Consider the following 27,367-nt stretch of genomic DNA (forward strand, 5'->3'; position numbering starts at 1 on the left):
TTCTCACTTTGTGGATTTCTCCTGATAATACAATCCAATGAGCTACACGGATGAGTCTGTGACCTTTTTAAAGTAGTAGTGGTCGAAAATGCTATTTAGAAATTAGAAAACCTGATTGGTTTTGGTAACTGCGAAGGACTGTTTTCTTGTTGTCATTGATATAGGGGCTTGATCCTACCTCGGCTGAAGTTTGTGACAAAATTCCTGATGATTTCAGGATGGCATGGACACTGAAACCAAATGCTTTGTGGTTTTGTTTCACCCTTGCTCAAAATTTGGTTTCCGATCAAGGACAGACTGGAAAATGATTTCTTGCACTTCAGGAGCTTCTGTTTGTAGTTGAAACTAAGTGCGGGTCTGATATGGGAAGGTGGCACACATTCTCAAACAGGAGTTTTTTATCAGAAAGTGTACTTAACTGATGATCTAAGGGAAAAGATTAAGGTAAAAGTTCATGATAGTTATTGTAGGAGAGAGGGGTGTGTGTGAGGTGTGTGCAAACAACTCTAGCCACAGCTAAAGTATTAAAAGGTGTGGCATGAATTAAAGGGTAGAAAGCGGATGAAGCCAACTGAATGTACAAATCAGTGTCTGTTCTTGGATCACACTACAGGTGAGATTATGTGTTACAGGTGAGATTACACACCTGGCACCTTCTAAAACGTGCTGTAATTGAGTGTCATTTGAAGTGTCCAGTCCCTTACTTGCGAGGGGCCACCTGAGAGATGGCGGCCAAAGTGACAGTGTTGAGAACAGACCAACCCCTCAGCAGCGCCAAGGCCTGGGCTCGAGCAGGTGGTGACGGTGTGAGGTGCCCATCACCATTTCTCCTCAGCAGGACCCCACTTGCTCTAGGCCCTGCCGCGGGTTACTGCTGCGGGTGTTGAAGGGTTGTGCCCCTTCCTTACTCTTCCCTTTTTTCGCAGCCTTCTACCGGGTGCTAACTCCAGCTCCAGGTCCTGAGCTGGAAGGAAGAAGCGAGGCGCCTCCTCCGCCCTCCCCTAGGGCCGCACGCCGGCCCCGCCCGGCTGTGCCGCGTAGGGGCGGGGCGCCCAGCCCGGGGCCGTGCCGCTGCGCCTGCGCGCTGCCCCGCCGCCGGCCCGACGCTCCTGAGGAGGCGGGGAGAGGACGATGGAGGCGCGCAGGGTCCGCCGGCCCCGCTCACTGCCTGGGAGCACCCGCGGCCGCCGCCACCACCACCGTCGGGCTCGACGTGCCGGCCTCTGAAGGGGCAGGGGGGGGGGACGCTCCGCCGGGCGGGGCGCGGTGAGTCGGGGGCGCGCGGCCGGGCTGAGGGGAGCCCACTGGAGGAGCGCGGCCGGGCTGAGGGGGGGCCCCAGTCCGGGACGCGCGGCCGGGTGGGGGGGACCCTCACCCGCCTCCGGAGATGCGCGGCCGGTCTGAGGGGAGCCCTCCGGAGAAGCGCGGCCGGGCCAGGCGGCTTCCCGCGGGGCGGCCGGTGCGTGTCCCCCCGGGGGGCTGCGCGGCGACCCCGCCGTGGAGCCGTGGCCGCTTGGGCTCCCGTCCCTGTCCCTGTCGCCGGCGCGGGGCGGGCGGGAGCCGCGGCGGCCAGTCCCGGGGCCGGCCCGGACCGGAGGCGCTCCTTTCCCGCGGCGGGCGGCGCTGGGGGAGCTGTGGCTGCCGGTGCCGCCGCGGGCTGCCACGGAGCGGCTGCACGGCCGGGAGGACTTCTCTGCGGGAGGCGCCGTCAGTGCGCTGCGGGAAGGAGCCCGGAGGGAGGAGAGTTTCCCGAAAGGATAACTAGTAAACCCGCTTAATTTGGCCCGCGATCGCCTGGTCACACATCAACTGTGTGCGATCCCCCTCCTCGTTTGTTTTAACATCTGCGTTTCTGACCGAAGGGATGGCGGTGAGTTTTAGGTTACGAACGCCCGTGCTTTGGTGTTGTAGGTGAGCGTGTTGGTGGTTCCGAAGTGGAAGGGTTAACAAATGGGCTCGTTTTCCCTGGGTATTTAACACGTGATAGTCATACTATCTGGTTTTTAGTAGAAATAGCACTAGAGTACGTAATCAAAAAACATACTACTAATTTTCAGCTGTTGACTGCTAACTTTAATATGGAATATTATTTCGTGGTGGGTTATTTATTTTTTTTTAATTCAGCCACACCAGAATGTGAAGTTCTAAAGGAAAACATAAAAAGGAAGTTTTGTCTACCCGATAGGGTTGTTTCTTCTTTTTTGGGTGAGAAGAGGTTTAGTGCCTTAGGGATGGAGTCATATGCATGTAATCTTTATTGGAATGTTTTCTTCAGTAAAATACAATAATAAAACCCAGTTCTCTACGTAATTAAGTGATTAAGCAAACAACGGTCTGTAGCAAGAGGGCAAGTGATAGTTTTTGGATATGGCATTGTTCTGTTATGCCCTAATACAGGGTTGATGATAAAGTACAAAATGAGGAGTTTTGAACAGCTGATGCAATTTTTAAAAAATTAGTAGAAATATTGCAGTCTTGAAGGTGTGTTAAAAGTAGCATGAGTGTTTAGTCAGGATGGACCCTACACTAATCCTCTGATCGGGATGATTTAGGGCGAGGCATTTGGCAGGAAAAGTTTGTTACAAAATAACAGCTTACAAGTATGTTGTTAAAAAAAATTGACTTGATGATTTGCAGCCTTGAGCTCCTTGTGTAGCTGCTTGCATCAAAAGATCATGTGCCTTTGTTCTGTGCAATCGAACAGCAGAGAAGATGGCTTTTTAAGATGTGAGTGTTCGTAACTCTTACTTGGCCACCTGGATGTGGATTTTGTATATATTTATATATGTGAAAGCTTAGTAGAATTCTTTTAGATATCTTTTGTAACTAGGATTGTTACAGTCGACCCAGGGGTATAATTCCTTAATAATAATTGAACAGTGTAGTAAAGCTTTAGGGATGATGCTATGGTGTTGTGTCCTTCTATATAAAGATGGTTTGATGAAACCTTTGTGAAGTTCTGGGTCGTGGGAGCATTTATTTATAATGATAGAGAAGTTGAAGGTGGGAACCTATAGTAAAAGTTTGGATACATGTGAGAGGTGGCTCAACTGGCTATTTTGTCCCCGTCACAGAAACGTGATGTTAAGTGTTTGCACTTTCTCAATTGTCTTGCATTCTGTAGCACTGAATATCTAAATGTCTTTTTTTTTTTTTTTTTTTAATAAATTTTGGACATGACTTAGACCAGAGCAACCTTTTTACTAGGACATGTGCTTAAAGTTTTTAGATCCAATCCTGGAAGCTGTTCAGTGATAGTTTTGTCCTTGTGTCAAGTCTGCTTATTTAATAAAGGTCTTGTGAGGGAATGTTAATTAAATAGTACATGGGGTAAGCTGTAGTTAAAACATCCTGAATTGGAAAGTATTACTTGGAAGGAATATCAAGTCTTAGGCTGTATTTAGTAGGTCTGTACACCGTCTTACTTCCAGTTTTATGCTAATCTGATTTTCTTTACTGGCAGCATCTGTCAGATGAAGATACTTCAGACAGAGTCACTTGGAAACACACTTTATTGCTTACTGTGTAAATTAGTTCTCTGCACCTCTTTCGTCAAGGAAGGTGTGGAATAGGATGCATATGTATCAGCTGTTAATTTACTGAGAGCTAGTTCTCCATAAACTGTTTTCACAGATGTTGCATTTCCATATGCTTTGTTAACTGTTACAGTAATTTTATTTTCCTAGGCCCAGAGCAAGTTTGCAGTGTTTGGATAAAAAGGAATGAAGAGCTGGTAATCTGTGTAAGGGGGAAGCAAAGGAAAATGATGTACTGTTAACTGCCTGGGCTTGTCAAATTTTTGTGTGTGCCCATTTTGCAGTACAAATTTTTGAGAAATAATTACTTATAATTCTGACTTTTGAGACAGGATGCATAGTGCAGATATGCGTACATGCATATATGAATATCTTTGTGAAATAGCTGTTGGGGATAGATAAGAGGAGATGAGAGACTGCTCACTATTGATTTTTACTCTCAATACTTCTGAAGTAGTTCAGTAGCAGTCCATACTGAGAGCTAATTAATGATATATATAAAAACGACTATTTTGTATAATTTCCTAGGGTAATTTTGTGAGGACAGGGTTTCTTTTGGAAATACCCGGTGTCTAAATTTGATAATAAAACACAGTTGCAGTGGTTCAGTGCCTGCTTTTTGTCTTCCACCAGTTCCAATGTGTTTTTTTATCTGTCTCGTTTATTCTTAAGGAGCTGATCTCCATCGATGAATAATTATCTCCATTTTTATTGGCTAATTCTGCAAAGTGGAATGTATTCATGTATGCTAAATATTAAACTTGTCTCACTATAATAATTTTTGTTGCTATTAGCTAAGAGCATGATACTCAGTAAAGATAAAGTCAGATCTGTAATTCTTTAAAAATCAGAGAGGTGCTAAAGTATGTGGAAGTCTAGGTGTATAAAGATGCTAGAGAAGCCTTTTCAGACCCTCTGATACCAGACACTAGAATGATTTCAGGTTGTAAGGAATAATCCTTAGATTTACAACTGAAAATTAAGGTATGAGATTTTTTTTTAACATATGTTGATTGATAGACCTTTAAGTGCATCACAAGTGTGAGTAGCTACAAAGAGAGGGTAAATGAGTGTCTAGTTTTCTCACTTCTTCTATGGCTTTTTTAAAAATTGTTTTAAAATCTATTGATAAAGTCCTCTGTTAAAAAACAGAACTTAAAATCTTGAATTCTTTCTGTATTTGACAAGAAAGACTGCTAATTCAGAATCCAGTTTGTGTGAGGGAAGCTGGGGGGGGAATCCATCAGAAATGTTTGTTCAAGTCTATCTGGAATCTCTGAAGTAAAAACTTCAGAGTGGGCTAGTTTAGACTATAATTTGAAGAACAGACCATGTAAAAACTTTCCTCATGCACACACAGATGCTAAAAGACCCTTTTCAGTCAGATACCTGAGTTTCAGAAAAGAAGTGACTTTAAAATGAGATGTTCAGTATCTAAATTACTTGTTTTCTGTAGCTGGTTCAGAAACAACCAGCCAGACATGCATTCCCCAAAGCTTAACAAGGTTGTGATAAAAGGTAATACAAATTATAATCCATTAAAAATAATTTATGTTGTTTCAGTCAGATTTTACAGTCTGTTTACATATGTGCTTGCACAATGAGAGTAATTATGTGCATAAATCAACTAACTGGAACAAAATTTAAGCTTAAAGTTGTCTAAAAATGGAGCTATTTCAGCATATTTGTAATTTTTTTTATGACTGTTTCCCAAGTCATGGTCACAGGTGATACTAAGTAATGAGTAACCAACAACTAAACACTGATACCTTTATATGTACAGGATCTCGTAAATTATTAAAGGCTGACAGTAATTGTACCTCTTTATAGTGGTATTCTCTTAGGGTAAGCCTTATCTACAGTAGGAGCAAAAGTATTTTCTAATTTGATTAGGTGGTGGTTCTGTCTAAATTAGTAATGAGCCAGTGCTCATTCTAAAATTACAACTTCGTTTTCTTGATACTTTTGTTATCTAGAAGTTGGGATGCTGTGGAACACAGTACTTGTCATTGTCTGGTAACTTTGCAGCCACATATTGTTTTGTGCGTATTTGCCAGAGCCATAGTCCATTTTAATGGCTACAGTACTGTTATGGTCCATTCTCTACATCATACATTGGGAAGTTCATCCGAAGTGATGTAACTGCTTTTAAAACATCTGCAGATTTTTGTTGAACAAACTTTTTCCCTGTTGAAATCAACAAATCAGCTCACTCGAGGATGTACTGTTCCTCTGAACAGCATTATCTTAGATACTATTTGGTTACAATTTAGTGTTTATTCATACGCTGAAAGTTGCTTTCTATTTATATTCTGGTAAGGCTTCTTCTATTTGGTTCAGATAATGATGAGAACTTACAGGATTTCTAGTGCTTTTGGGGACAGATGGTTCTTTAAAGTTTGGGGATTGGTTTGGCTGGGTTTTACTTCTGCAAAATTGCTGTCTGCTCAGCTGTTTATCTTTTTTATTTGTGCAGAGTATTTGTGGAAGTTGAAATATGTGACATTTGTCCTTACTGCATCTTGTTTGTTTTGGACCATCTCCCCAGTTTGTCACAAATCATTTAAGAACTTAGGTATCATTCTCCAGCTTGTTTTGGTCTCCTAGCTTGATATGAATCTCATTTTTTGTGAAGAACTAAAGTTTATTTAAGCTTACCTATAGCATTATTTGTTTTGCTTGCTTTGACAGATTTTTTCCTGCTATAGCTTAGAGTATTCTAGTTTTATTTGTTCAGTGTAGCTATCACTTAATAGGAGACTTTATAGTTTTCCTGAGTCTTCATTCTTTGGGAATATTTAAAGCTTTTCTTCCTCTTCAGTATCGAAAATAAATTTATTTTATCATTGTTGTATTGAGCCTCTTCTAAATCTGGGAACAGGAGTGTTATAATTCTGTCTGGTTTTCCTTCCGGTGTCTTCTGATTACCTTGAAGAACTTGTCAATTGCCCAGATGCTTTTAAGAAGTATTTATCAAAGTGTGTAAACTCAGTATTTAATACTACGTTAATACTTTGCTAATACTGACATTTTTCTTCTCTCTCCTCCCTATCCCCTCTCTCCTGATGTTTTTCCACAGGAATTAAATTTCTCTCTCACTGAGGTTCCTTCGCTTCCAGTATGGAGATGAATCGAGAAAAACTGTGTACCAGTAAGGCTGATGTGAGCTCAGATTCTGCTTATCATTGCTCAACATGTCATGATGATGAGGAGTGGAGCAATACTAGCCGGGGACGAGCTAAGTCACGAAGTTTGTCTGCTTCACCAGCCCTAGGAAGCACCAAAGAATTCCGGTATGGTTCTTAGTTCTTACTACCTTGAAGAAAAAAGAAAATAAATAAATAAATAATAAAAAAAAAATGTTCAGATTATAATTTTTGCTCCTGTGTTTATATAACCATAGTCTTGCAGCTGTGACAAGTGATAATGACCGGAAATAAAAATAGTGGTTTGTGGCACTAAATAGAGAGGGAGAACCACCCTATTGTGGTCCATGCTGTGAAAAGAACTTGATTTTCTCAAGTAGCCACATAGGTGGTCATCTCTAAACTGACATTCATGTAAGCAGCTTCTGGCTGGTTGTGAGGCCTGCCTTCTGTTCCAGTGCTTCTTGGGAGATCTGAAACTGCTTTTCATAGGTATTTCAGCAACGTTCTATATGTGTGTATACAGCTTCAGCAAAACAACACGTTACTCGTTTACTTTGGATATGCCATTTAAATGCTGTCTGAAGTGAGCTTGTTGGAGCCTGGATTCAATGACGTGTTTGCGTTTAGAAATGGCTGTGTGAAATGTAATAGATCCTTTTTTTGAAGGCAGACTGCACATGAAACTACTATCTGTAGTGTCATGTATTGAAATTACTTCTTAGTAAGGAAGTTTTTTAAGAAAGTATGGGTATATTTCCAGTTAGGAGAAGTTCTTAAAGTGTAAAATTTATGAAGGTTATTGTTTGTAAGCAGATAAACACAAAATACCAAAATACTAATTTTCAAATTTGAGGAACTCATTGTGCCCAAGTACTTCTAGGGTTTTGGAGTAGATTTGAGCTTTGGATACTATGATACTTGTCATATTTCAGCCTAGCTTCAGAAGTTTTAAGTACCTTCCAGAAATAAAATAGAAATGCATCTGTACTGAGCTATGTAAATTCACAGCTTGATAGTAGCTCAGGTGACAAGAAAGGAACAATTTTGTGCTTGGTTCCAGATCTTTAATCAGTAGGCAGAACTTCACCTTTTGCTCAACAAGTTACTTTTAAGGGGTTCTTAAAATGTACTTCAAAAGGTTGTTAGCCCAAATGGAAGGCAGGAGGGGGGATGGACTAAGAGCAGACCTGTAATCAAAATGGCGTGGCTGTCAAAACAGGTATCTGCAGAGTTCATAGTCTCAAAAAAGAATCAAAAGTAGAGAAACTTCTGCAAATTTTTGCAAATGCTCAAGCTAGAGCTGTAGTGCTGTGTGTTACAAACCTGTATGAGTACTTAGGTTATACGGTAACATGAGGCAGCACAAAGTATGCTTGTGCTTGTGGATTGTTTCACAGCAATGAGAAACGCCCATTTTTTTCTCTGAGCCAAATTTCTAATCTAGTTGCAAGGCTCTTGTCATGTGGACAGCTTGGACAGAACTCTTGATTTTTGTGATCTTTGGACCCATTGTAAATATTGAATGACATGCAGTGGTGGTAGCAGTGTGTCTTGATCTTGTGGGAAGCGTAGCAGAACTTTACCTTACTTACATTGTGACCCTCTATAAAAGCATGGACAGAATCATGGAGAAGTTTCTCAACAGATGACATTTTCGTCCAGAGTTACTGCTTTGCTGGTAGGAATGTTCTCGCAAGGCAGAGCATGTATGGGTGAGGCCGAAGATCGCAGGGGGAAGGTTTATGGTGAAGGGAAGCTTAATAAAAGCCTTTATCTGAAGAGTCTAAAAGGTTAGGAAAATACTTGTTTTTCATATGTAGTTCAGAAAGTCAGTGTACTTTAAGGCTTTTGGAAAATGTTGACAAGTGCCTGTGCTCTGTCTAGTCTAGCTGTACTGTTGTGTGTGTCATAGTTAATTCATAAGACTTTACGTTGCAAGTGTGCTGTTTAACTGTAAAACTGGTGGTTTTTTCACTTCTCCACTTAAAGAACGTAGGCTTCAGTCAACCTCTGTAAAAGACCATGTGGTCTAAATTTTTCTGTATTATTATTTCCTAGCTAAATAACTACTTTTTTAGACTAGAATTGATCTTTTTAGACCCTACCTGTTGTGGGTTTGATTTAGGGTTATTGTTTACGAGGATTTTTGGTTTGTGTTTTTTCCATGAACAGGTTCTTAATTCATTCACTGGCTGTCTTCAGTTCAGTGCAAAATTGTCACAAGGCATGTTGCAGAATGTCAGAAAGTGATTTCAGGCTTGTTGTGTAGCATTCAGGTTGTAGTAGCTGCCTGTCTGCTTTGAACTGCCAAGTACATTTTCTAAGAGATTATGTCTAATTTCCAGTGCATCACTGTTCATTCTTAGCAGACAGTCTTATTACAAACATTTTTAAATTCTGTTCACTGAAATATTTTACCTGCATAGATTGAGTACTAATAAACCCAAATAAAATCTCAATGAAAATGTATACCAATTATTAATTGCAGCTTGCAGAGAAAACTTTGTTTGAATCTCATGAAGGTCAGATGTGGCTATTTAATGCCTGTTGTAGGAACAGAGTTCAGCCAGTTACTGGGAGTTTCATGGAATAATGGCCTGTGTTAAAGAAGGCAAAAAGACAGTTATTTGGGAGAAAATGAGTGGAGCAAAAAGTGGAAGTGATGTTGTCAGGGTGTTCTTTCACTATCCCAGTTTCAAGTGTAATTGTTCACAAGTAGATACACACTTACCATTCCTTTACCCATATTGGTACACACATTAATCTCGAAGTAATCAGTCCTTGCTCATTTTTCTGTTTTAATATAAATAAGGTAAACTTTATAAAAACAGTACTAATCTTATGTGTCTGGATTAGTCGAGCCTGGACTTACAAATAGGAAAAAATACTTGAAAAACAAGTATCACTTCTATATGTTAGATGTAGAAAATTCAATACTCATTTTCATTATTGGAATTCAAATCTTATACATGTATATCTTATTAGACATGGAATAAATAAGATGTTGCTTTTATTCCTTAACTGTATCTTCTTAACCTGTCATCTGGTTTTGATTTTTACAGATCTCTGAGGAGTTTTTTTAGGGCTAAGAGTGAGTCATCAGGCTGGTCTGAGCTACTTTGATATAGACAATAGAAGGCAGTGCAGTAATGATTTGTTATTGCCAAGCAATAGGTTGGTTAGCAGTTCCTGCATTAATTGAATTAAGCACAGGAAAAGCATATGTCCCCCTTCTTTTTGATGGAATAATTCTAATAGCATTTACATAATCTTTCAACAGTTTGGTAACTTGGGTAAGTTTTACTCCCCTTTAAAGATTTGCTGAAGGAGGTGGGAGGGAAGTAGTGCAGGACAGTTCTGACTTGCTCCAGATAATCTCGTGCTAGAGCCTAGGAGTAATCTTGTGTTTTGGGTGGGATTTAAATTTGAAGATAAATGACATTTCAGAGCTCCCCTTTATTTGAAGAGAAAGATCATATTAGCTCTTATTAGATATATAAATGGAAAAAAATAACTTTTTTTTCCCTATCTCTTCAAAACTAATGCCAGGTGCTGCAGATATGTATCTCCATATAACTTAGAATTGAATGATTTTCATTTTATTAATTTAAGGATGATTTAAACAGCAAAAAATTGTGTTTAAATGTTCGTGACACTATTACTGTGACTTTACCATGGCAAAACAATCTGAAAGTGTTGCCTTGGTGTTGGAGATTTCATCGTAAATGCTTGTCCAGATTTACACTGGGAAACCTATTATATATATGTTACCGTATGGAGATGAAGAGCACTGATTAAGCTATTTCATGCATGTTTATACCAGATGTAATCATTCTGCATGTCCTGTTCTAAAATTGTGTGCTCTTAGATAAGATGTAGTACTTCAAGAAATACAGAAGAGAAAGTATTGTGGTCGTTGTGTCTGCAGCAGTAAAGCTCATGTCACTTAAGAATTGATGCAGACTAATCCTTTACACACACTAATGACACAAAACTTAACATTGTAGTTTTGGGGTTTTTTTGCTGAGAACATGGCCTGAAAACAACAGTCTTGGGCGTAATTTTTCATGTGCCTAGTTGTTTGCTTGCTCAGTCAGCAGAAATGAATGCATGCCAAAATATTACAGAAGAGAAAGTGCTTATACTATATAAACCAAAGCTCTGTCTTATGTTTTGTATTTTGATTGATTAGGCCCACTTGTTAAGTGAAGGTTGTGAGACTGCTGAATTACATAACAAAAACTGAAATGCTGGTACTCGGCATACTAGTTTGCTCAGCTAGTGTTATTACGGAAGTATTTTGAGTGTCTTTGGAATGTTGCCACAAGCCTCTCATTTGACATTTTCTCAATGTTATTTAATAACTTCCTACAGAATCTGAAATGTTCAGTCAGTTACTACTCAAGTATCTGGTTGAGTGCTCAGTGTTAAATACTTGTTTATGCTATCATGTTGACTATTATTTGGGATTACAACAAACTGAGGAGTTTCAGAATGTGTCAATTCTTTCTTGTTCTAGCTTAAAAAAAAAACCAACCCCAAACCAAAGCTTTTTTAATATGTAAGAATTACATACCTAATTCTGAAACAGGAATTATCTGTGCTTTGTTTCTTAAACACAGGAATTTTCCTTTTCACAGTAGTGAGACCTTGAAGATGGATTATGTTTTCATAGCTTGGAATTTATCCCCATTTTTTTGGTCTGAGAGACACATGGTACTGTTCTGTATTGTAGTGCCCAAAAGAGTTGAGACTAAATAGAATCTTTGAAGACCTTGATATGAATTCACAGAACCAACTTGAGAAAACTTGAGCACATCTTCTTTGTGGCTGTGGTGCTTCCTTTGTGCAAAGTGAAGATGAAATGAATACAAGAAGAACATGTGCATGGTACTAATATTTAGGCAGTGATTCCTTACTATGTGGAGGGGATAAAACTGTGAGTGAGGCTTCAATTAAAATTGCTTTCAAGGAGTAGGGACAGGAGTTAAGTTTTAGATTCGAAATGTAAGAGTTAGTACATGTAAAATTACGTTGGCTGGTCAACCACAAATGGCTTTTTTGTTGGTTGGGGAGCTAATTATACCCGGGTTGACTTCACATTTCTTTTCCTTATGAATTAATTTAATTTTTATATATATGTATTTTTTTTCTTTTTTTTTAGGAGAACACGCTCCTTGCATGGACCATGCCCAGTGACCACATTTGGACCAAAGGCCTGTATGCTGCAAAATCCTAAAACGATTATGTAAGTACTTGTCAAATGAATGGTATTATGCTTATTTTATGTGAAAGGAAGAAGTTCACTTTTCCACTATTCAGCCCCTAATCGACATCGTACTTGACCTGGTATTTAGAGATTTGCATGTTGCTTGATTGCCAGTTGGGGTCTGCATTTAAAAAGTCAGTCTGAGAGGAGAATGGATAGCACTGCTAAACTGTATTCTCAAGTAAAACCCCACTAGATGTGCATTAGCTTGATCTGCATGTTGAAAACTGTAATATGGGTTTGAATGTCATGGTGTTTTTTTTTCTCCCAAGTGATGATAGGACATAATCAGTATTTCTCTATATGGATATATAGTGGTTTGCCAGCTGGAATACTTCCTGCAGGATAATGGACATAAAAGGAAATTAATTTTACTGGTTTTACATTACTACTGCTTGTGGTATTCTTAGGCCTACTATCTACTACTGATACCGAGAGAATTTTACCAGTGTGCTTAACTATAAATGTTATAACTGATGTATCCATGGCATTGCCAAGCAGTGCAACACTGTATTATGTAGTTTAGCTACTAGTAGAACGCTGCATTGTATAGTTTAGCTACTAAGTAGATAAGAACCAGTCCGAAGCAGAGACATGATCCCAGAGTGCTGAAGCAGGGCCAGGAGAAGAGAAGGTCATGAAAAGGATGAGAAGATGACAAGAGGATGAAGAAAGGATGAAGGTGTCCTAAAGGACCACCAGAGGACCCCTGACCCATTAGGCCACACATGTGTAGTAAGAGTGCAGATATGATAAGTAGTTCATGGAACTGTAAGGAATATGCCAATAGTTTCTCAGAAACGTCATTAATACATATAGATTGGCCATCTAAAGATAAGCAATGAACAAAGTTGGGGTGCACGTTGCGTGGCACTTATTCCCTGTGCATCCAGCACCAAAACTAAAGAATTTCTGCTTTCTAATGCTCCAAACCGGGTATCGGAGAGTTTTGTCTCCGATTTTTCAGTATTGCTACCTAAACTATTCAGAGTTTTTTCACAGCTCAGTAGATGTGTTTTGGAAAAAAAAATAATCAACCATTTCACATAAAAATACAGCAGGACATGTAAACAGTATTAAGTGCTGAAGTTTTGTTTAGACATGTTTTGCATAATCTGCAATCCATAGTTTAATGTCAACAATGACAACTATAATAAACACTTTCCAACATAATTGACAGTAAACTTGCTATGCGTATTAAACAGCCTTTTAGCAATCTAATTATGATATGGAAAAGTTATTGGTAGCATTTTGTTTATCCCGTCAACTTGAGATACATAAAGAGTGGTGTTTCTGAATGATAGAGGAACAAAAAGTTTTATGGACAACACAAGGGAAGGAGGAGAAACTGTTCTGTGTACTGTGAAATCTGAGGGAAGCCTTCTCCATCTCGGTATTATGTGTTTGAGCTAGTAGTTTGTGGTTTTGTATTTGATCTATGGCACCTTCAAGTGTATGAATATCATTAAGGCACGTTTGCTTTTAGACTTGGCTGATAAATTTAGTGTGAAAATAAGGATTGGTTTCTGCTTGGCAGGCATATAAATGTTTTAATTGTGTAGGTTGCGTGGTAGAAAAGTGTTGCTTTTTACACCGTGTATTATATACTTAATAAATGGTGTCTTGACTTGGTCAAATGAGGAATGTCAGGGTTTTACAGATTAAATAAGTTAGTGGTCCCTATTTTTTTCCTTGAAAAAGTTTTTTTTCATTGCTCTTTCAGTTAAATGTAAGGTATTTGAGCTAAATATTTATTTCTGTAAATCTCTAGCTATATACTAGTAGTCTTTCTCAAACCAGGGTGGTGGTATCCTAACTTTTTCTACAAAGGTGTGACGATAATCTTGCAGTGTACAGAAACTCTTAGCTTGCTCATTCTTTCTGTGTGTCCCAAAGTTGGTGATTTGATGTGCTGCCTGAAAACCCAGCTTGCTGCTTATATTCACCCACCTGACTGTGGTGAAGGTGCTCCTCCCCCTGGGCTGGGCCAGCATGGTGCAATATAATGAGTGTCCAGGTCGGCAGAGTACAGAGGCTGCAGGCAATACTGAAGGCACATGCTACCTGCGAGGGAGAAGACTCTTTATGCCGTGTTCGGAATAGCTGGGGAGTAAGGAGTGCTCTCAGGTCACTGAAGGAAGGGACTATTTGAAGACCAAATTGTAAATGTTTTTGTTGTGGCTTCTGAAAACAAGCAAAAGCTTTTTGTTTGTGTTGTTCTTCTCTATGGTCAGTAATATTGTTAAGCTCTCTTCACTGGAGAGGATTTAACAGAAAATTGTAGCGTTTATATACAGGCATAAGTTAGTGAAGGTATTGATGTCTCTTTAAGTGCTAGTGTTGATGATTGTAATGAAAAACCTGTTTTCTGAAGAGTTTTTTTAAGATGACCAGGTTAATTGAATGACTATTCAGTGAAAAAAGTGCTTGTGTTGTTGAGGAGAGGTCAGGTCAGATACCTCTTGATAAACTCTTGCTTGAAATGAGATGTTTTCTTATGAAATCTTGCCTCTGAAGATCTGTAATAAACGTTTTATACAGGATTTTTCTGTAAAGCCTGACAACTTTTTGTTGAGGCTGATTGTAATACTTAACTGGGGAAAAAGTTTTCAGAGAAAAATTTGATTTTGAGGTAGCAGTTTATTAATGAGTGATAAAAGCCTCAGCCTTTTCTCTTTTTTTGGAGCTATTGCATTTGCCTGATTCTTGGAAAGAAACATGAAGGTCTTAAAGCATGTCATGAATAATCTTTCATTTAGTAGAACTACGTGGAATTGGTGAGTACAGCTGAAATAGACTGTCTTTCATTTGAATGAAGTCTGTAGTAGTTCTAGGTTTATTAAATGAAAAGCAGTACTGTAATCTTTAGTTCTTCGCCAGCTTTAGGAGAAAGCTTAATCATCTTGAAATGGTTTTGGGGGTGGTTGTATTTTTTACTTTTTAACAGTATCAAGTTTCAGGGAATTTAATTTTGCAAAATGAACTTTTGTATGGGAAACACCATATAAGACTTCAGCTTCAGTTCCTTTGCAAGTGTTTGGCAGCAACATTAATGCAATTCCTTTTTTTATTATTATTTTATTTTATTTTCAGTTTAGCTATTGGTTGGTTAGTCAAGTCAGAAAAAGCCTTCCAAATTCTTAGTCATCTCAGATTCATGGCGATATATGAGAACCAAGTACGGTATCTACAGGACACCCTTACGCTGAGCCGGGGGATTGGACTAGACTCTCTGCAGAGGTGCCTTCCAATCTCTGCCATTCTGTGGTTTCTTGACTGAAAAACACAATGAGATGAAACATAATGTAATGTTGAAACTTGTATGTGATACTGCTTGTAACTGCATATTGTAGTCTTCTGTGTTATGTAATAATTTAGAGAGAGAGGGGGCACTGTTTCTTACTAAACATTTATTGGTATTACACCGCTTCATTAAGCTATAGTTTCTGCTTTATTTATAAGCAGAATGTAGGCATTTGGTTATTCCACCACCTGCATCATAATCTGTTTTATTTTAACCCTTGAAGTGCTAAATCTAAATATCTTTGTAAATTTGACTTGTTCAGCATTAATACTAATCTGCTTTGCTTTATGGATTACACCTGCACTGTATGGAGGAGGATGGGATGCTTGTTATATGTGAAATACAACTGTGAAGTCATGTAGCTTAGAAGTAGGTTTAAAAGAAGGGGGAAAATACAGCTGGGTATTTCTAAATCAACTAATTGTATCGTAGAGCAACATGAGGGTTCTGTTACTGAACCCTCTTGAAAGCTGCAAAATTATTTGTGTACATATATTTAGTTCTTGAGGTTCTCAAGGCTTAGAATGCTGTCCTGACAATAGGCAGGAAGTAGTTTAAAAATATTTTTAAAAGATTGTTTTGGGTTTTTAAATTTATTTTTTTTTAAGTAGTAGTTGTGCTGCTTTAAGCAGATAAACTTGCTTTGGGTTCAACACTAAAGTAAAATTAATATCTAGATTAGAGTTTTAAAGAAATGTTGCACAAAAGTTATGTATGCTTACATATCTGTAATGTTTGCATGGAACAGAAGTGTACAGGCATCTGTTCCTATTTAAGCTCTTTTTATAAGGCTTTATGATAGGAAATATAAGAGTTGCAAATGTAGACTTCCCAGAATAGAGTGTATGTACTAAAGTTTTTTCATAGTTAAGGCTTATCTTGAGGATTTAGTACAGGTGACCCTGTGCATCGTAATTACTTGCTCTTCTCTTGGGATAGTGTTGTTTTGTGTTAGTAGAAAGACTGTAGAATTTTTGTCTGCATCTACAGGCTTCAAACTGTATTGAGAAATCTGTGACTGTATACTGGTATAAGTGAAAAAATGCTGAAGGAAATACTGCTAAAAAGAAAAAAAATCTGGGTTGGAACTATTGCACTGTTTTTTAAATTTACGTTGACTTAAGCTGTTTGACTTACAGGATTGGATGGGAATACATTTTATGCCGTTTTTATTTCTGCTTTTCTAATTGGATGTTTTTTCCTTATTTTGAATCAGCTTAAGAGGAGAGAGCACTAAAACAAGATAGAGGAAAGCATTATGGCTGGAAGCATCAGGGAAGACCTCAGTTAGTTCAAGAACTTGATCCAAGAGCTTTTGTAGTGCTTCTGTTAAAGCCCGTGTTTGCACGTTATGAGCATGGTAACAGTGACAAGAATGGACACCTTACTACTGTGTTACCATCTTAATACAGTAAAGCATTGACTGGTTTCATAGGGGAATAAGCATCATTGCAAAACAAACTATTGCATTCTTCTTTCTGTTGCTCTAGGACTGTGTGCAGTTATACGTAAGGATATATTCTTAACACACCAGAATGTTGTCAAAGCAAAATGTAGTGACATTGTCTTTTTTTCTCTTCTCCAGGCACATTCAGGATCCAGCAAGCCAGCGGCTGACATGGAACAAACCTCCCAAGAGTGTCCTTGTTATTAAAAAGATACGTGATGCCAGTCTGCTACAACCTTTTAAAGAGCTTTGTGTGTATCTTACTGAGGTAATGAAACATAAATTCTCTTTTTTTATCATAATGAAAAATTTTACATCTAAACTGTCTTCAGTTACTGGTTCTGCTGAATGTGGAATGTGCAGCATTGTATAGTGCAAATAAATCGCACCCATTGCCACTGGAAGTAGTAAAATTTGTTTCAGAGCTTAAGATCAGTAGTTAAGTACTTTAAGTACAGAGCTTTTTTTTTTTTTTTTAAAAAAAAAAAGTTAAAGTAAAAACTTTCCTTTATTTTGCAGTTTTAAATTACAGGGAATGGAATATAAAAAGCTGAACCATTTAAGCCTTGAACAAACATAGTGATGTTACTGCATCGTGTAGTCTATATTCCAAAGTTTATTTTCATTCATTAGGTGGTCTGTGCATGCTGCAAAATACTCCTTAGAATTAGACCACACATTAAAAATAAATCCCACAACCACCAGATGCAGACCACTTCTGTAATATATTATTTAGATGTTTTAAATGAATGCAAATTATGGGGAGAGTCAAATATTTTGTTTTTTTAAGAGGTTATTAACAAGCTTATCTTACTTCTCTTAAGGAGAACAATATGATAGTGTATGTAGAGAAAAAAGTATTGGAAGACCCCGCTATAGCCAATGATGATAATTTTGGACCAGTGAAGAAGAAATTTTGCACCTTCAGAGAAGGTATGGTAGCGACTTCTTGAAAGCAAAGCTGAAGTATATTGCTTATTTGTCTCGGTATTTCCTTAGTCATTGGGTCAATAGTGTTAAATTAAAGTGTCTTTTGGAAACAGCTGTTGTTACATCTTCGTTGTGGTTTTTTTATATTTGTAAGTGAATGTTGCTGCACTTAATTTATGTTAAGAAATTAAGCCTGTTGATAAAACTTAATTCAAAACTTGTATTTCAATGTTGCTTATAGATTATGATGATATCTCCAATCAGATAGACTTTATCATATGCCTGGGAGGAGATGGGACCTTACTTTACGCTTCTTCGCTTTTCCAGGTTGGTCTTTCTGGGAAATAGACTTAAAGACATCTTTTCTTTTTGAAGTAATTGAAGACGGTTGGGTGTTTGTTTTTTTTTTTCCTTTGTTACTGAGTTTGGCATTTGTCCTTTGCTGTTCATGCCTTTTTTTATTAAGTCTGTTTAATCCTATACCTGCTGCAAATAATGTATGTGATGTGTTGTTTTTATTATGCACAGCTGAAGTTACATCAATAGTCAAAATATTTACAGGCAATTAGTTGAAGTATGAATTGTTTTTATTCAGTAGCTTTTAAATTCTTTTCTTTATTGATAGGGTAGTGTACCTCCAGTTATGGCTTTTCATCTGGGATCCCTTGGATTTCTTACTCCATTTAATTTTGAGAATTTTCAGTCCCAAGTCACTCAGGTTATAGAAGGTAAATTTCAGGGGACAAGGTGTGGTGTTTCTGTTTGTTACATTTTCTGTAGCTTTTTCCAAGACTAGTAATTTCCTTAACCAACTCCTGTAGGTTGTCCCATAAGATTGAGTCTCAAGAAATGTATGCTAAACTAACAAAAGCATTTTATTGTATTGGCCCATTCAGTGCTGCTTCCCGTACTATTGTGTAAAGGAAAATGGCTAAGAAATAACTTTGTCCTGGGTGGAGTAAACAAGTATAAGATGATGCAGAACTTCAATTAAATAACATTTAAGTGTAGCTCTGAAGTATGTGGTAGTCTCTTTCTCTAAGCAGTGCAGTACCTAAATACTGAGAAATCAGGCAAGTAAAATATTTGAGGAAAGAAACACTTTGCTTCTTCAATGTGGGGTTATTTGATTTGCATCCAAAGTAGATTCCTGAAAAAAAATGTATAAAATTCTCAAATTGCTAGAATGTTGTCTTTTAATAGGTGTTTCTAATACACTAATTTTCTTTAAGCTTAGCTATTGTCTTAGTGAAGATCACATGAGCCTAACAGTGTTTTCCAATCTTGATCACATCCATATAAAACTTAAATTTTCTTTTTACATGATGAGGAAAGGTAGGAAGGACTGGGTTCCAATTTGACTTTAATTTTGCTCATTACTAGTAAAAATTAGTTTTGAGCTTTAACCAAGCGTAGACAATTGTCATATGAATGAAATTGGGAACTTTGAAAGCACGGGCAATAGATGGATGGTATTTCATACAGTTTGCTAGTCATTACAGGATTTTATTTACTGTACTAGCATATCATTTTTGTGTACTTTCTCCTATATTTAAATTCTAGGCAATGCAGCGCTTGTTCTACGAAGCAGGCTGAAGGTGAAAGTAGTAAAAGAGCATAGAGAGAAAATGACAGTACAAAACGGTATAGAAGAAAATGGAGTAGTGTCTACAAATATGGAGAAAGAAGTGGGCAAGCAAATTATGCAATATCAGGTCAGAGGTCAACATAAGCATAAGAACAAATATGCTGTTTGTAAATTGCTTTGTACTACTTTTATTATAACCTTCCCCTTTTCAGTATTTTACTTACATTAGCCCAATAGTGTGAAACTGATGCATACATGCACTAAATAATAAGGAAATGGTGTAAATCATTATTTTCTGCAATCGTAAGTGCTAATACTGTACTTTCCTGTAGTAATATTTTCCTTCTATTTTGAAAACAAAGTAGTAGTTCTAAAATGGGGTAACCCAAAGATTTTTATAAGTGAATAGAAAACCCTTGCACCTTGTTAGTAACCAGCTTCTGGAAATAATTCTTAACATCTAAAAACTTCAGCTGGCACTTGATGAAGAAGTGTAAAGAGAGTCTAATGTGGCAGGTACTAAATCAGCATGAATTTTTCAAAGGTCTGAAAACCATGTTTGAGCTTGTTATTTATTACATTGCCAAGTCAGCAATAGCAGTGTAATATTTGATGTCCTGACAGGTCCTAAATGAAGTTGTAGTGGATCGTGGTCCTTCCTCTTACCTTTCCAACGTAGATGTCTTTCTAGATGGACACCTGATAACAACAGTGCAAGGAGATGGTGAGTCTGCTTCTTGAGTTAAATTGCTTATCTGTTTGTGTGTAGATTGTTGCTGGTTTCCTGGAGGATACTCTCACATGGAAACAAAATCTCAAGCTTCAGTTTACTGGTGACAGAAAATACTAATGTGCGAAGAATAGGTATGTTTATGCGTTGGTAACTAATGTGTTCCACAACGAAGCATTGAAGTGTTGCAAGCTTTGTTTGTGGACTTGTGAAGGCAAGTGGCGTTTTCTTTAGGCATAGTATGTTAGGGCTAAGGGCAAGAAATAGCTCAGAAAAGATTTGCTTGGATATCTGGAATTTGCTGAAGGCCTACAATCTCAACTCATGAAATACAGCAGTTCATCTTCAAAGCTCTTATCCTTAAAATTATGAATGGCACTGTTAGAAAGTTGTGTAACCTCAGATCTAGAAGTTTATGCAACTTACAAGAAGCTGTAGAACAAACGTGCTGTGCCAGCATTAGTAGAGAGTTTCTGACTTTTTGTGTATTAGACCGCAGTTCTCCTGCGAAATACAAGTTGATACATTCTTTGCTTCATTTTCATAACAGTGCTGTTTCTTAGGCTTCCAAAATAACACATTGATTGTAATGCTAATGTAAGTGAAATTTTTGTCTCCTTTCACAGGAGTCATTGTCTCCACGCCGACTGGTAGCACTGCATATGCAGCTGCAGCAGGAGCTTCTATGATTCATCCAAATGTTCCTGCAATAATGATCACCCCCATCTGCCCTCACTCATTGTCTTTCAGACCTATTGTTGTTCCTGCTGGAGTGGAACTCAAGGTTAGCTTCTGTTATGTTAGTTCTCTTTCTAAGTTAAAAACTTCTGTAGTAACCTTGTGAACTTGACCAAAGCAGAAGAGGTTAGCAAATGCTATGTATCTCCTGCATTCCTTCAGTTGTGGGAGGGCTGGATCAAGTCTGGTTGAAGAATGCATCTTTGTTTAAAGTAATATACCCACTAGCGGAATACTTTACACTGCTTGTTCTGCAAAATGTGAATACATACATTTGCATTCTGACTAATGAAATTTTATATATTTTTGACTGAAGTGCTTATATATCAGTGGTGTTTAAGGGGATAAAAAAATTCTACTTTCATGGCTAAAACAAATTGCTGATTTTGAATATATTGTAGTTATCTGCAATTCACAAATTATTTTTTGTTAACTCTGTCTTGCAGAAAAAAAGGTAATACCTGAGTATAAAATGGACTTAGTTAATGTGTGTTTTTAACAAATACCCACGAGTAAGGATGAACCCCTTTGTGCTTCTTCTGTCTGTTACAAGCCCCTAGTCTGCTCAAGTTGGAAGAGAGCTAGCATGTTTAGAAGGGCTCTTCTAGGGGTGTTAAAAGATTAGCATTAAGAAGTAAATGTACACTGGGGTTTCTGTTCCTATTTTCCAACGCAGATCAAATGTTTATTCACAGCACTGTTCTCGGTCTACAACTACTTTCATGTCAGCTGGTCTAACTGGCCAATGGTAGTCAACTCTTTACTAACAGGAGCGTATGTTAAATATGAGCAGAACTTCCTAAATTTGGCAGCTTTAGATTCATTTTGTATTAAAATCTATTTTTCTGGGTTAACTGGACTGATTTTCTTGAAAGAGATACTATGTCAGTTCACGTAACTGAATTAAAGTCTGTACTAGCTGTAGCTGGAAAGTCTGTCTGGTTTATGACCTTGTAGTTATTAGGAGGGGGTTTATTGCATGTAGAAAAATATATGTATTTATAGCAGACATGAAGTGAAGGTTTGGAACTTGTGTGCCATGCTACTGCATTGTTGTTATGGACATATTACAAATTTCCATGCAACTGTAAAGTTGAGATGAGTCAGTTCTGTACTTGGAGGGAAGATGGAGAAGGTGCTAGTTCCTTGCTCTTGAAAAATAGATTTTGGACCTGAAGTTTAATTCTTTTCTCATTTTCAGATTATGCTTTCCCCAGATGCCAGGAATACAGCATGGGTTTCATTTGATGGAAGGAAGAGGCAGGAAATATGCCATGGAGACAGGTCAAGCCTTTTTTTCATTGTTGCATCTCTCTATAAGTATAGAAAATCTGGTTCTTATTCTCTTAATCTGCCAGAATGGTTGCTTGCAGTGAGGAAACAAGCTTTTATAAACACTCTTAACAGCACAAACTGCGCTAAAACCATTTAATTTCTAGCTTGAGTCTTTTAGATCTTCCTATGAAAGCAAGTGAAATGTTAGGACAAAAGCATGTAAACATTGCATGCTTGGCAAGGAAGATGGACATGTCTTTAGAAAATTCTCTAAATTTAACTTAAAGGTAAACCTTAGGAGTTTGAGAAGCTGTAAACCAACAGGAGTTGCATTGGCTCTAAATAATGCCATATGGTTTAAACTGTGTTAACTTAGTGAATGGTTGTGGTCACTTGCAATGCTATTGCCTTGAGTGAGCAGAACGCAGCATGTGAAGTTTGCTAAGGTTTTATGTGCAAAATGTGGTGGCTTATCCTCCTGGGAATAGGATAGTGATTTAAAGTAACTGTGTGATACGTGACTGGTAGACTTGCAATTCAGGCTGACTTTGGTGTTTTTTTCTCTTGGTCCATACAAGTTCCCAGAAATGGAAAATGTATAGCTGGCACGACATTCCCGTCCTGAACTGTTTGTATTTCCTCTGAGATTGAAAGATCTATAGAATAGATCAGGATACTAGTAAGGGTTCAAACGGGAGATTTGGCCCTTTGTGAGATTGTAGACTTCTTAGCACTGTTGCGTATAGTTAAAACTTGAAACTTAAAGGCCAATGTGGTGATTTCCGTTTTCAGTTGTCCCTGTGTTGTTGATGTGAAGGCAAGGAGATTCTGCCTGCAGGATGTCATGGAGTGGTTCGGTATTCTCACTGTTTCAGTGTGCTGTCCACAGCACATCCGTTAGCAATTTTAAGCCCTGCGTTCACACTGTTTAGATGAGCCTGCAGACTTGGTTATCGCTTGATTATGGAAATTCGCTGTTTTACCAAATTGTCTGAACAATAGCACTATATTAGGTAGTGAAGAGAAAATATTATTATTTTTTTTTCAATTGCTATTCATTGCCCTTGACTGACTGGGGTATTCCTGTGTTGTTGCAGTATTAGCATCACTACCTCTTGCTATCCCCTTCCTTCGATCTGTTTCCGAGATCCTGTGAGCGACTGGTTTGAAAGCTTGGCTGAGTGTTTACACTGGAATGTTCGGAAGAAGCAAAATAACTTTGCTGTTGAAGAAGAAGAATTTTGAGTGTCTACATCTAACAAGACTCATGGGAATGGAAAGTGGCAGTATCCCTTCTATATGCTTGGATTTTTAAGTTTTTGGCTAACAAGTGTGGTCACCATCTCAGACATGTATAAGGATTATAGTTTATATCTGTCTGATCTGCTGATGGCTGGAAATTATTGTGCTACTTCCTGTCCACCAAGGGTAGAAATGGAAGGAATTAGGCTCTGATTGTTGTGATCCAGTGTGAATTTCCTGCAAATGAGCGATCTGAAAATGGTTTATTTCTGATTGGCATTGACAACCGCATCTGTAGATTTGATTGTAACCTATAACTTAACGATAATATGGTAGACTGAATGTAGATACATAATAGAAAAGTGGCAGTAGAAAAGTGGCATTCAAATATTCTATTTAATTTGGTGTATTTGTAATTCCATTTAAGACTGCTATGCATATAAAGTCTCAAAGAAATTTTCTTTCTTAAAAAAAAAAAAGAAGCTTCTCTTTGTTAGCTTAAGTCTTGCCCAGAACGGCTCCCCATCAAGGACAATGCTTAAAATACTTTCTCCTTACTTGCAAATGTGACACACTGTGAAGAAACGCCCATGAAGAATGTTTTTTATTAATTGGTGGAACTAGTAAAAAAAAGATTTTTTTTTTATATATCTGTCTTACGCCTGTTAGAGCAGTGTTTGACCTTTGGCTGTCATCACTGTGTAAACATCCACAAATAGCATGGGCGAGCATTAGTGTGGGCTTAGCTGGTTATGACAATGATCTCTGTTTTTGTAGCTGAGCTAGTGCATAGCTCTGCAGCTCCTGTTGGTGGGAATCATCAGTGTGTTGGTTTTTCTTATTATTTCTGTTTGATTCTCTGGAATAAATGGTAGTATTAGAGACTACAAAGTGAAAAAAAAAAAAAAGTGTTCAAGTAGAATCTGGACTTCAATTACTATTACATTGTCTAGTTCCACCATTGTCTTGAAGAAAAGAATATTCTATACTACGCCCTGAATGCCCTCAACTTCCACAGATACCTTCCAACTCTTGGTGCTGAGTAATACAGAGAGGGATACTGCGTCATAGGTAGGCTGAAAAATGAGAGGACACATTCCCAGTAGAGTAGCAATGGTGCCTTCAGCACACTCAAGATATTCTAAGTCTCATATTTACTTTTTTAAGATGCTTTCAAATGTTTCTAACTTCTTTATGTACATATTTTATTGTATGTGCTTTTATGAAAGAAAAAAAAAAACAACAAAAAAACTAGTTGGGGGGAAAAAAGGGTTTGTACTATACTTTAACTGAAAAGTATCAAACCCAAGTATAATGTTTACATTTATGTTCTCTGTGGTGCAGTCTCATGATCATACTATTCAAACAGCATTTTCAAAGTCTTGCTGCATTGGTCATGAAAGGAATGGACATCATGTGTTAAATTTAAGCCTATGGCATAATATTGTGGAGGAATTAATTTACTGATTAAGATGGGATTTCCTTGAAAGTGGAGTGAGAAGCTTTGTTGAACTTTTCATGATTGTCTTATGTTGTTTATGTGGTCCAAAGTGGTAATGGGAAATGTATAAATTTCTGAACTCTGCCTAACCTGCTGTCCTCTGATGGTTTAAACAATGTCTGTTCCATTTTGGATACAGCCCTAGTCTGTCTAATTTTATTAAATCCAGGTGAGAGCACTTTTCCATGAAATAGTAGTAAACTCTTGGTCAATGATACAAATCACACTGAAAATGTGTTAATATAAATTAATACACAATTTGTAAATTTTGTAAAATAGAGTATTGGTTTAATTTGGTCTAAATAGACAAATTTTGTGATTTCCTGGAGAAAATCCAGATAGCTTTTGGGATTTGTTTTTCACTTGAACCTGCAGTAATTGTTTTATCACTGTTTTGAAGCTACTTACGGGTTTTCTAGGTGGAGTATTCAGTTATTTAATAACTATTTACTTTTTGAACTATAGAAGTGTCAGACTTTTAGCTTTGAAACTTATTTTATTTAAACATGCAATAATTGAGAAAAGGAACAGGGTATAGTGGCTATATAAATGTTTTGTTAAGCGGAAAACAAGCAGAATACTAGGCATGCTAGGAAGTGGAAATCATTTTGCAGAGGTGAGGTGAAATGGTTAATGAGCCTTATCTAGTATTTTTTTAAAGATAAAACTATATTCAGCACTTTTTATTTATGCTTTTTATAATAGTAAAGCTATTATTGATTAAATTGCTGAACTTTAATTTTCAGAGTGCATAGTTCATGATATCTGTTATCAAAATTTACCTAACTAGTTTCTTCAGATTAGATCTAGATTAGGAGTTGTCTTTGAATTTATCACGCACTGCAATTGCATTACTGGCTTTGAGGCTTTTGCAGTTTTGCTTGTACAACTGTTGCCGCTTGATAACAATCTTACTTGGATCACTGATCAGCCAAGTAGAGCGCTGCAGTCACTGACTGAAGGAAAGAAAGTCACATGATGACTTTAGTTTTTGCTTTTTCTTCAAAAAGCTGCATTGATTATAATTGTCCTAGCTGCTTTATATCAAAACACAACCCAAATTGTGTTAATACATGACAAATTTATCTAACTGTACGAAGTCCATTTTCAAGGCCTTTAGTCCGCAAACCAGCGATTCACAAGCAGGCTAGTGAGGTTTAAATGGCAGTTAAGTTTTGCATATTTAACTGCTTAAAGTGTGGGCAGCTTCTGTTCAAACCACAGCTGAAGCAGAGAAAAGCTGTAATGCACACTTGGTTATATTGGCAATACAAGCTCATTTTGCTGATGTAGCTTACTCAAAGTAACTTGTTTAAACTGTACTAGTAAAATAGGTTTTTGCTGATTAAGAGCAGTGTGTCTAATATAAGGGTTTGTAAATATCACTGCACCCACAAATCCTTTCCAGTCTGCAAAGGGCCAAGATGGAAGCCTGGAAATTAATAATTATTTTTTTTTTTAAGTTATTCTCTAGTAGAGAATTTAAGAAGTTATTAACATGTAGTATGGCATAAAGCAGTGTACTGAAATTTGAAGAGAGGAAAAATCCTGTTACATATTGTTAATGCTTTGAAAACTTGTTTTAAATATTGTTGAAAACAAATATTTTTCAATCCTTTCAATAAAAGCTTTTTGTAAAGTTGGATTTGTAAAGCAGCACTTTGACTGTTAAGAATATAAAATTAGGTACACACGATTACTTGCTTGGAAGGCAAATACCCAGTGTGGGGTTTTAATCCACTGTCTCATGGGACAGTAGCATCTGCTTTCTGGAAACATACCCAAGGCTCTTTTGAATGTATATGTCTGATACCAATCTTTTCTCAAAAGTTTCAAAATAAAAGCTGGATTTGCTGTGCAAGTTGAAACAAATTTTCTATACAGCTAGATGTGCTACATGAATTATGCTTTTGAAGGCCCAAGAGGAGAAAAATGAGGAAAGAAATAAGATAAGGGCAATAATCTGAGATAATCTTGATTGCTCACATAGGCATCGGGTGGCAGGATGGATTACAGCCGTCTCGGGAAGTACAAAAAAAACCCCCCTTATCCCGGATGTGAAGATCAACCCAGCTTGTACTTGCTGCTGTTCCCTGTTTAATTTAATCTGGGTCTTCCTTCTTCTGCAGCAGTCCTACCTGTCTTGATGATGGTGTCGTGCTCCTTGTGCAACTGTGAGATGACTTTATTGCACTGCTAATGAAAGGAGTGGCAGAGAAGCATATAGCATTTACAGTGGCATTAGGATTTGTTTACGTAAAAATGTGATTATGTTCTAAAGACAACTTGAACTAGCCATACCAATTAATTACCTGTTACCGTGGGGCAGTGGATTGCAAGGCCTAAATGTTCTCCCTTACTTTGTCAAATTATTTTGTCTTTCTGTGCTGTGTTCTTTTAACTTTTCTGGAATTCAGGTTAGTTTCAGCTGTTGCACATGTGCACAGCACCCTGAAGCCCTTTTTAAGGGGAGTCTCGTGTATTGTCCTCAAACAGAAAAGCAGGAAACTACACCCAGAGAAATGCAATTAAAGCTACCAGTGCTTTGTATTGATGGGAAGATTAGTGAGTTTATTCATTTTTTCAGTAATGCACAGTGAAAAATGGAGCTCAAAGGCTAAAACACAGAACAGGTAGAAAGAGAATCATGCAAAAATG

At 37.7% G+C, this 27,367-nt stretch overlaps 1 protein-coding gene across 6 annotated transcripts; it reads left to right on the plus strand.

Moving 5' to 3' along the window:
• The first annotated feature begins 1,107 nt into the window (after nt 1-1,107).
• NADK (NAD kinase) lies at nt 1,108-26,354 on the plus strand. Of its 6 annotated transcripts, none has more exons than XM_055704926.1 (12): nt 1,108-1,266; nt 6,616-6,829; nt 11,850-11,933; nt 16,844-16,973; nt 17,530-17,638; nt 17,877-17,962; nt 18,261-18,363; nt 19,199-19,350; nt 19,848-19,947; nt 20,580-20,737; nt 21,893-21,975; nt 23,064-26,354. In XM_055704926.1, exons 2-12 carry the CDS (start codon nt 6,657-6,659, stop codon nt 23,209-23,211), a joined length of 1,326 nt encoding a protein of 441 aa, XP_055560901.1. In that variant the 5' UTR covers nt 1,108-1,266; nt 6,616-6,656; the 3' UTR covers nt 23,212-26,354. The 6 variants fall into 6 exon arrangements, with proteins under 6 accessions (XP_055560901.1, XP_027659166.1, XP_014134306.1 ...); XM_027803365.2 differs by lacking the exon at nt 1,108-1,266 and adding an exon at nt 1,637-1,870; XM_014278831.3 differs by lacking the exon at nt 1,108-1,266 and adding an exon at nt 5,033-5,054.
• The last annotated feature ends 1,013 nt before the right edge of the window (nt 26,355-27,367 follow it).

Source organism: Falco cherrug, chromosome 3, assembly GCF_023634085.1.
Source record: "Falco cherrug isolate bFalChe1 chromosome 3, bFalChe1.pri, whole genome shotgun sequence".
Classification (NCBI taxonomy): Eukaryota; Metazoa; Chordata; class Aves; order Falconiformes; family Falconidae; genus Falco; species Falco cherrug.